This window comes from Carassius auratus, chromosome 31 (assembly GCF_003368295.1).
Source record: "Carassius auratus strain Wakin chromosome 31, ASM336829v1, whole genome shotgun sequence".
NCBI classification, from domain to species: Eukaryota; Metazoa; Chordata; class Actinopteri; order Cypriniformes; family Cyprinidae; genus Carassius; species Carassius auratus.
Window position 1 is genome coordinate 20,690,759 of NC_039273.1, and position 11,162 is coordinate 20,701,920.

Sequence of the window (11,162 nt, forward strand, 5' to 3'; positions counted from 1 at the left end):
ATTTTATGTGACTTCAAAATGATTCTCTGTGTGGCATCAAATTGAAAATGTTAATTTGCCATGAATGTTATGTTCTTTCTTAGTCCCCTCTCTGTCCCTCCCTTTAAATGTACTGAGCAATTTCTAATATACTGTAGCAGTTATAACATGACTTTACGTATTTTTTTTTTAGTGATATCTGCATGTTTGATTTTGTTGTATATATCAGGTTTAGCATGATTATGGGGACTTTTTTAAAAAAAAATGCAACATTTATGTTACTATCAAGGCATGCAATCTGATTTTTCAAAAAAAATATTTTTAGCTCCATTGATTAAATTAAGCCTTGGACTTTACTAGTGGGCGGATTCCCGCGCTTTACTTTTACGTCACTCCACGAGCAGACACGGTGTTGCCAAGTCCGTACCTTTCCCGCGGAATTGGGCTACTTTTACACTGTTGCCGCGGGTTGTTTTTCATTGAAGCGACCCCAGTTCTGTGATATTTAACCTCAACTTTTACCAGGGGAACCCCACCAGAAAATGTGTATTTACCCCCCGGAACGCGGTTTTTTTTTTTTTTTTTTTTTTTTAACAGGAGAATCGCCTCTAGAAAGTGACCTGGCTAGGTTTGAGTAGCAGCTGGGCGGGTATTGCTTAGAAAACCTGGCAACCCTGAGGCCTGAGCTAAATACGGATACTGATGGAATCTAAGTGGAATAACGTCTATAATCAGGTGACAGCACGGTGAAGACTGCAGCCAAATTTTTTTAAGATATTTGCAGCTCATAAATAAGTGAATATTTACAATTTCACGGTCCCGCTGTCCACGTTGTCATGCTAAGTGTCACTAGCTTGCTACGTGAACTAGCATAGATGGCTAGCGTAAACTACAATTTGTGTGTCCCCAAACAATGTGGATGGTCTGAACCGTATAAAATGTAAGCGTTTTTAAATACATTTTACGTGAAAGTGTATTTGTGTGGTAATATTACGACGTGCTATTTAAATGCCTGTGTTTGTGTTTGCATGACAGTAAGTTAATGTACATAAATATGAGTAACGTTAACGTCATTAAAAAATACATTTCAAATAAATAAAAATGTTTTCTAGTATCAAAATTGATTTAAAATACAAATCGTGTTTTATTAATGTATCTTTCTTTCTTTACGTATAAGTTCGTATACAAGCAGAATCATAAGCAAGTGCACCTACAAGAGACTCAAATGTTTTCTAATTCTGCTTAACGTACTCTGTATCTTTAGATGCGACTTTTAACTTACCACGCGCGGCTGTACACATCCACGCGGTGATGTGACACGGAAACATTTAGTCATCCTCTCCTCCATGTAGGTGAGTACACAGATTTATAGCATGTTAAATAGTAGATCTGTTTTTTCTTCTTCTTATTGCCTATTGTTGAATTCAAACTTATTTAAAAAAATACACAACAATATAGCATAAGTCATTAATTGCCTAGCTCAGTGAAATGTTGTTTCTACAAGGCCTAGAGCAAGACAGATAAAATCACAAAAATATATGATACAATGACACACTATGCAACTTTCTCTTCCTCTGTGTTTATTTATTTATTTTTTATACATAGACAGCACCATGCCCTTGGAGGAGGGACCACAATCCTCTGCTAAAAGTAAGGCATTCTAATATTACACAATTACATTTTAGGGTTTGTTTGTTTTGTGTGTGTTAAATCACTGAGCACTGGACAGCCTGGATGGACTAATAAAATACTAGTTAACTGAATAAACATACACAGTTAGGATAAGAAAATCATTTTTTATAATAAAGAACTTTTAAAAGGGAGATGAAAACCTTTCTATATGTATGTTGTTGACGTAAGAGGATGTGCCCTCCAATCAAACTGTACAGCATTTCGGCACAAACTGACCAGTCACTTGTTAGAAATCTAGTAAAATTAGACAAATGCCAATAATGGACAGGTTGTGAGACACTTCCTCATCTTCAAAAAAAAATATAAACAACACTACAAAAAAATAATAATAATAATTACATGGAGTAATTACTACCTAGACGTCAATAAATATGGGTAAATTATGAAGATGAGCATTGCTCATGAGGAATTGTTGCCTGAAGACATCTAATAAATAAGAACAATTTAAAATTTTAAGGGTATATCTAAAATTTGAAAGATCAGTAAATTTGGTATTGTGTTGGGTGACCACTGATGTCCAATGTAACATCTGTGTCCTGAAGCAAAACTAGTTGAGAAGCAATGATTTAGAGAATGCATGTACATGTTTTGTAGAACCAGAAAGGCGTCCAGCTGACATCTCTGGCAGGTGAGTTGTCTAAAAACAAATATGCAGCAATCCATTAGCCATCCAATTATGTGTTTAAATTACAAATCTAAAACAAATAAATATCTAAATCTATTATTTACCCCATCCGAAGGACTAGTAGAGGAGAAGAGCCTGTTGCTGGTCCTTCCAGCTCCCAAAGACAGGGTTACTGCAGCTGCTGTCAACTTCTGTACAATAGTGTGGAACAGGTATGTAACTCTCCGTCTTTCCTTCTTTTGAATTACTGTTGTGGTTAAGTTATTGGTCAAAGTATCTGTTAAGCATGGGTTAATAGACATTCTGAGTTATGGCTTTTTTTGTAAACAATTTGTTGTTGTTTTCTGCAGCACATCTTGAGTGCCCAACATAGAGAAGTGGTAAGAGCTGCTAGAGCTAATGTTTCTTCTGGAAGTTTGTTAGAGAGATTTCTCCAAGATGTGCTTCAGCATCATCCTCATCACTACAATGATACACGGTATTCTTCCCACATAAGATTTCTTATAGCCTTGTTCACACGTACCCATAACTAGGGCTGGGTATAGAATTAGATTCTTTTTAGGTACCTAACAGATTGCCTCAATACCATTGAGTTTCAAAAAATGTTTTGTCATTCGGTACCAAATTTTGATACCTAAGGGGTTAACCTCATCAAAGTCAGTGAGGCAGTAAGCATACAGCATCCTTTATGTGCCTATATCAGTGATTGGCTCTGGCTAGGCATTAAAGGGGGGGTGAAATGCTCGTTTTCACTCAATATCCTGTTAATCTTGAGTACATATAGAGTAGTACTGCATCCTTCATAAATCCAAAAAGTCTTTAGTTTTATTATATTCATAAGAGAAAGATAGTCTGTACCGATTTTTCCCGGAAAAACACGACCGGCTGGAGGCGTGACGTGTGGGAGGGGCTAAAGAATCACGAGCGCGAATAGGCTTTTGCGTTGAGAGCATGTGGAAGCTGTGACATTACCGTGAGGGAAAACCCATCATCCAAAACAAACCATGGCTTACAGTCAGATTCAGCCGTTTATTTATGATCCAGAATCAGATCCAGATGCTGAAACTGAACGAAAGCAGCAGCAGCAACGACTCGCTCCGAGCGGGGCTCGAACCCGAGTCTCTGGCATGGGAGGGTACGCACTAACAAGGAGGCAGAGATATTTGAAGCAGCCTGCGGTTCCAACACACGATCGTGACCCTTTTTCCTTGGGATTGCATCATCCTTAAGAAATAAACGATACGCAAATCCGTCGTCAAACTGGGCCTTGTTTGTAAAACAAGCATCTTCGAAATGCAGGGAACAAACAAAAACACTTGCACAACTCCGTTGATGCTCTGTAAAAATAAACTCCATCCACTGGTCACTTAATGCTGTTTTTTTGGTAATCTGTGCAGGGTTGTCTTGCCCTGGCAACCAAAAACACACTTCTTTTGTGACTTTTCGCGATGCTCTCGCTCTGATCAGTGAATCGCTCTGATCAGTGAATGTCTGTGCTCTCAGTGCTCTGCAATACGGGAGCGCGCTCTTCCGGCAGAAGTGCCTTAGGACCCATATAAGGAAATTCCGCTCCATCTAACGTCACACAGAGCCATACTCGAAAAAAACTTTCCGAAACTTGTGACAAACCGGAAGGAGTATTTTGGGAACAAAAATACTCCTTCAAACGTACAACTTAATTTTTGAAACTTTGTCCATGTTTAGCATGGGAATCCAACTCTTTAACAGTGTAAAAAACTCAGTATGCATGAAATAGCATTTCACCCCCCCTTTAAGGAAAACAGGGCTTGAAAACGGAAAAAAAATTCAATCGGTTCACTCCGAGCAGAATCAATATTTTAACGTTTCTGTTCTGCGTTCCTCTGATATTATTACCGTTCCAAAACCGGTTCGGGTGGAAGAAAAACCGGTTAATAACGTTATTTAAAAAAAAAAAACACTTGCATAAGATTGCATTTTGAGAGTGAAAAAAAAAAAAACTTAAAGGGTTAGTTCACCCCAATAGCAAAATTATGGCATTAATAACCTACCTTCATGTTGTTTCAAACCCGTAAGACCTCTGTTTATCTTTGGAACACAGTTTAAGATATTTTAGATTTAGTCCAAGAGCTCTCAGTCCCTCCATTGAAGCTGTGTGAACGGTCTACTGTCCATGTCCAGAAAGGTAAGAAAAACATCTTCAAAGTAGTCCATGTGACATCAGAGGGTCGGTTAGAATTTTTTGAAGCATCGAAAATACATTTTAGTCCAAAAATAGCAAAAAACAACGACTTTATTCAGCATTGTCTTCTCTTCCGTGTCTGTTGTGAGAGAGAGTTCAAAACAAAGCAGTCTGGATATCCGGTTCGCGAACGAATCATTCAGTTCACCAAATCGAACTGAATCTTTTAAACGGTTCGTATCTCTAATACGTATTAATCCACAAATGACTTAAGCTTGTTAACTTTTTTTAATGTTGATGACACTCCCTCTGAGTTCAAACAAACCAATATCCCGGAGTAATTCATTTACTCAAACAGTACACTGACTGAACTGCTGTGAAGAGAGAACTGAGGATGAACACCGAGCCGAGCCAGATAAAGAACAATAGACTGACTCGTTCACGAGTCAAGAACCGGTTGCATCGGTTTTCGGATCACCAGTAGTTCTTTCGGACATTTCGAGTCAATAAACCGGTTGAAGAAAACGGTTTACCGGTTCTTTTGCGCTCGACGTAATGGCATCATTTGCAATTCTTGCCCTTGATTCAAGCCTTCGGTTTACCCGTGCTCATAACATTAGCACAGAATCAGTTCAGAATCAATCACCAAAAGAATCAGTTCGGTTCAGACGCTCTGTGTGTCGGTCTGCTTCACGCTGAATCACACATGCGCAGTATCATCAGCTCCTCGGTTCACGAATCGGACGTGTCTGACAGAAACGGTTCTTGACTCGTGAATGAGTCAATGTTTTGTTCGTTATCTGGCTCGGCTCGGTGTTCATCTTCAGTTGTCTCTTCACAGCAGTTCAGTCAATGTACTGTTTGAATACATGAATTACTCCGGGATATTGGTTTCTTTGAACTCAGAGGGATTGTCAGCCACATTAAAAAAGTTAACAGCTTAAGTCATTTGTGGATTAAAGCGTATTAGAGATGCGAACCGTTTAAAACGATTCAGTCCGATTTGGTCCGATTTGGTGAACTGAATGATTCGTTCGCGAACCGGATATCCAGACTGCTTTGTTTTGAACTCTCTCTCACAACAGACATGGAAGAGAAGAGAATGCTGAATAAAGTCATCGTTTTTGCTATTTTTGGACCAAAATGTGTGTGTGTGTGTATATATATATATATATATATATATATATATATATATATATATATAAACTTATACTTTTTTTAGAGAGAAAAAAAGATTATTTCATTCAGAAATAGATAATTTAAACCGTTTAACTGATTATTAATCGGTCAGAATTAGCTGATACAGTTTGCTGCATTCATGCACTCAGAAACCGGTGACTGAACGAATCAGCAGAGCTTGTACAAGCTTTGGTCATCGTTAAATCTTTCTCGGACGTTTCGAAATGTCGAAATTTGGTTGCGCATCTATCTGTGCATGATGATGTCTAATGGCATCGGCGAGCAGAGCTTCTCAGAGTTGGGAATAATCAGAAGAGAGCCGCGGTTCTCAGTTAGGCAGGAAAGGTTAAGCATGCTGGCGCTTGAGTGTCGAATGCACATGCACCAACGCCGAGAAAAAATAGGCAGTTTTTGCGCTGCGTCATCAGGCCTAATTTGGTCTTAATCCGGCCCTGAAGGCGATACATTGCCATTGCGACTTACCTATGATGAGTTCACAGCTGAGCGGACATTTCACTCGTTGGCTTCAGCACATTTGCATATGCCGTTCTGCTGGAATTGATGAATTGGTTGACAGCAAATTTTAAATATTAAATGGAACGAACCGAGGAATTTTTGGTTTTCATGAGCTGTATGCCAAAATCATCAGTATTAAAACAATAAAAGACCTGAAATATTTCAGTTGGTGTGCAATGAATCTAAAATATATGAAAGTTAAGTTTTTAGCAATACATTATGGAAAATAATGAACTTTTATCACAGTATGCAAATTTTTTGAAAAGGACCTGTATATCATAAAATAGGTATCGAAAAAAAGTATTGTTCAGGAACCGGTATTGAATTTTAATATATATGTATTTTTTTAATATGTTTTTTTTTTTTTTTTAATCTATACCCAGCCCTTCCTATAATATATAATATACTTTAAGGCATTTTCAGTCACTGTTTTTGACACTTCTTTTTCTCTGTAGGCCTACCCATGCTGATCTACCTTCGTTAAACACCCCACTTGTCCCAAATGAGGTGCTCTCAGAGGTGTACTGTGGATCAGATGATGATGGTGTCTCTGTTGGGACACGTGAGGAGATGCCTACCTCTGATGAAGAGTCATCTGAAGTGCTGCAAATTGCAGCCTCAACTCCAGCAGTGATGATTGACCTTACTGCATCTACAGGCATACAAACCACTTCCCAAATAGGAAAAATGGTACCTGAACCACCTCCCTCTGAAAAGTACTCCCCCACACAGGGTTTTTTGCACAGGACTAGTGGCAGTTCTGCCAATGACAAGCCACATGCATCGCAACTGACACTACCTATTCAGAGACAAAGCTCACAAACACAGCACTCTGTACATCCCTATGCTTCAGAGGGTCCACCAGTTGCTAAGACTGGAGTTGTTGAACACAGGAAAGCGCAAAAGAAGACCAATAGGGATAAAGAGGGGAGCGACTCCATTATAGCTTCCTGTGCCCCACCAGTTACAAAGTGCATTACCTCGAAGGACCAGCCTGCAACCTTTCAATCAGTGGCTGAAGAGTCCACAATGTGGATTTCAGCACTGCCACCTTGGAAAGGCCCCCATAGGGAACAGACATTCAGTCATCTATCTGACCAGATTCGAGATGTGATAGAGGAGGTTATTGAAAAATACTGTTATGGCCACAGTCTCAAAGTCGATCAGCAGGAGGATGATGGTAGCTTCATTCTGAGTCCTCAGTCTATGAGTGAATCCAAAGGCAGTGAAGAATGGGACAATGCAATACAGTTGTCTCTGGGAAAGGCAAAGGGTGAAGAAAAAAATTTAGCAGAGTTACTGGAAGTGCATATAAACCTTGAAGACCAAGGATACCAGACTCAGCTGGACACAGCCCTAAACACTGTGGGAACACCTGAGGAAAACAAAGAGAGTTCTGCTGATAAGGTGTTTCCCGATCTTCCCCACATACCACAGTCTTTTGTTGGCAAAACATTGACTCAGGTGATGTTTGAAGATGACATGAAGATAGACTCCATCGTGAAAGAGTTCCAACAAGGCCAGTTCCGTTGCTATTTTGACAGTGAATCATTAGCTAGGTTTGGGAAGCACAGAAAGAAAAGGAGAAAGAAAAAGAATCAGGACAAAAAAGAGAAGGTAGATAATGCTGGGTCGGAGCCTACAGACATCTTGCCACTCATGGATCACAATGAAGAAGACCCCAAACATTCCGCTATTTTGTTGAAGAAATCTAGGCATAAAATTTACAGACTTGCATCCCGTTGCCAAGTGGTAAAGGTAAGCCACAGTACACAGACCATCCCTCTTAGTTGCCCTGTGGTGCGGCGAAAATCATCACAAGAAGCATTCCCTTCCACACATAGTGAACAGCCGCTGCAATGCCCTAGCCCTGAAAGGACCCCTGATATGAAGACCAGACTCTGTGCTTTGAAGCTTCCAGCTTCTTACTTCAAGATAATGAGTCCTCTACAGCCCAAAACTATGGTGTTTGTGCTTTCTTCCCCAGATGGAGGTCAAGGATTCTCCAAGCCCACCCCTATTAAAAAAGCAGGGAGGAAACGGAAGTCATGTGATAGCGATGTTGGCCTGAAGTACAAATACAAAAAGACACCTCTTAAGTTCTATGATCCTTTGACCAATAGGATTTTAAAGAGTCCACCAAAAGGCATGTCTTTACCATGTAATTCCAAATCTCTTTCACATGTCCGACAGCTATTCCGTAGCCTCAGCCCAGATATTAATAAGGAGAGGCAGGGCATGGAGCAGGGGCAGTCATCAGGAGGTTCTCGGAAGGGCCGAGGTAGGAGCAGCATGGTTGATCTATGTACCTCCACCTCAGACTCTATTCTTGATAGTGGTGGCCCCTCAGAACCAGGTTCTTCTTTGTCTAGCAGCCGAAGAGCCTTATTCACCCGCTCCTCTATCTCAAGTAGCAGTTGTTTCCTCCTCGGACAGCTCACACCATCTACCCATGTGGATGATTCTTCCAAAGCACTTTCTCACTCTTGTGCAGGCAGTTCCTATAAGGTTGGAGGACTGGAACAAGAGGAACACCGCCAACAAACACCAGTTGACCAAACACCAATCAGGCGTAGCTCACGGAGGACTGGACCTTTGACTCCAACCAAGAGACCACCAGTACCCCCTTACAGAACCAAGAGGAAATCACCCAAACCACAGCGCAAAGCAAAATCACAAGGCAATCTCCAGCAAACTGTTAGCTCCCGTATATCTGCAGAATGTAGGACATCTCCTAGAAACAAGAGCCCTGCTAGGGCCTCACTTAGATCATCGGCTTCTTCTAAACTGGCAGTTCAGCCGGTTATTACATCCTCTTCGAAACAAATAAATAGAATGCTCAAAGCCAGTGAACAGAAAAGAGTGAGGGGGAGGACCGCCGCTGTACATATAGCAGACTGAACGTTATCAGACACCAGCCTTGAGCATAAACTGTCTTCTGTTCTTCAAATGCTGTATACACGCATGGTCAGATTTGTTGGTACCCTTGGTAAATATGATCAAAGAAAGCTGTGGAAATAAATCTGCGTTGTTGATCCTTTTGATCTATTATTTAAAAAATTCACAAAAATCGAACCTTTCATTGGAGAAAAATGATTTAAAATGGGGGAAAATATCATTATGAAATAAATTTTCTCTAAAACACATTAGACACAATTAACGGTACCCTTTTATCCAATACTTTTTGAAACCTCAATTTGCCAAAATAGTATAGGAGTTTTCTCCTATAATGCCTAATGAGGTTAGAGAACACCTGACAAGAGATCAGAGACCATTCCTTCATCCAGAATCACTCCAGATTCCCAGCTCCATGACAGTGCTTGTCCTCTTCAGTTCACTATAGGGTGCAGGTCAGGGAACTGAAAATGGCCATAGCTGAAGCTTGGTTTTGTGCCCAGTGACCCATTTTTGTGTTGTTTTTAAGGTTTGTTTTTGGATTATTGTCAGGTTGGATGATCCAAACATGGCCCATTATAAGATTTCTAACAGAGTCAGTCAACTTTTGATTCTATCTGTTGGTATTTGATGGAATCAATGATGCTGTGTCACTAAACAAGATGTCCAGGACCTTCAGCAGAAATATAGGCCCACAAATAAAAATACAACTATACATTTAATTTTACATATGGGGTACTTTTTATCCCTGCGTTCCTCAACCCATCTTGAGTGTTTGGCTGCTAAAAAGCTATTTTTTTAGTTACAGCCGACCATAGAAGCCAGTCCCATTTTAAGTTCCAGTCAGGTCTGACAACTGACTATGCTGGAGATAGTTTTTTGGTGAAAGCCCTCCCAAACAACATGTGGTGATGTAGGAGCTGTTTGATCTTTTTTTATTAAGGTTTTCTGACCCTGAAACTCAAACTATTTCTGCTATTCTCTAGTGGTGGTCCTTGAAGAGTCTTTGGCCACTCAATCTCTCCTCCTCAGTGTGCATTTGGATGATATAGACACGTTCTCTTCCAGGCAGATTCATAACATTTTCTGTTGATTGGAACTTCTTAATTATTGCCCTGATGGTGGAAACAGGAATGTTCACTTGCTCTAGCTCTTTTCTTAAACACAGTTTCTAATTTGTGAGGCTCAATTATCTTTTGCTGCACATCAGAAATATATTCTTTGGTTTTTCTCATTGTGATGGGTGATTAATTTGGAATTTGGCCTTTGTTTTCCCCCCTATTTATATTTCTGTGAAACGGGAAGCAATGGCTGGATAATCTCACGTTCATAATCATGCTGGTGTGCTCAAAATTTTGAATTTGAATAGGAATATATTTCAGATATATTTTACTCATAAGAATTTCTAGGGGTACCAATAATTGTAATTGTGTCCAACATGCATCTGAGAAGAAAAAAACTAAACAAACAAACAAAAAAAACGTTATTTCTTCTTCTCCAATGAAAGGTAAAATGTGATTTTTAACAATGCAGATTTTTCTTTGATCATATTTACCAAGGGTACCAACAATTCTGATAATGTTTGTAGTTTAGCACAGTTGAATTTCAGCTGACTGTTTCTATTTTTTTTTTCTGTATATGCTTGTTTATTTGTCAAATGCATTTTTTAACTTGTAATGAGTATATTTTTTTAAGTTTATAATGGGTATTTTCTCAAAAGTTGATGGTTGTAAATTAAATTTATAATGAATATTTTTGTCCTTGATAATATATCAAGAGCATGTTTTTCACAATGGGTTTTGGCACTCTGTTGAATTGTCTTTAAAATAGCAAACCAACAATTGCAAAAAGAAAATGCTTAAGACAAGCAATACACCACCTACACAAAGAGCAAATGTGCTCTTTGGGAATTAGCCTTTCATTCTCTCTCACAAACACAAAATACACATCCTTTATAGGCTTTGTACACTGTGTGGATTAATGTTTGCTCCAACTGCAGAGATAAAGGTAAAAAACATATATACATATATTATTGCACTAACACTTTGCCTAATGGGTGTTGAGATCAAAGCATCTAAGAAGAGCCCAGCAGCCATGGTGATGATTGCGATCTTC

General features: G+C 39.4%; 1 protein-coding gene across 5 annotated transcripts; it reads left to right on the forward strand.

Moving 5' to 3' along the window:
- Nucleotides 1-15: 15 nt before the first annotated feature.
- Nucleotides 16-10,797, forward strand: LOC113050784 (uncharacterized). 5 transcript variants are annotated; one of them, XR_003276820.1, is made up of 8 exons: nt 16-919; nt 1,244-1,331; nt 1,585-1,629; nt 2,266-2,299; nt 2,412-2,508; nt 2,647-2,774; nt 6,608-10,182; nt 10,231-10,797. XR_003276820.1 is itself a non-coding variant. In XM_026214081.1 (7 exons), exons 3-7 carry the CDS (start codon nt 1,593-1,595, stop codon nt 9,051-9,053), a joined length of 2,742 nt encoding a protein of 913 aa, XP_026069866.1. In that variant the 5' UTR covers nt 16-919; nt 1,244-1,331; nt 1,585-1,592; the 3' UTR covers nt 9,054-10,797. The 5 variants fall into 5 exon arrangements, 4 of the variants coding, with proteins under 4 accessions (XP_026069866.1, XP_026069868.1, XP_026069867.1 ...); XM_026214081.1 differs by having other exon boundaries at nt 6,608-10,797; XM_026214083.1 differs by having other exon boundaries at nt 1,244-1,327; nt 6,608-10,797.
- Nucleotides 10,798-11,162: the final 365 nt, after the last annotated feature.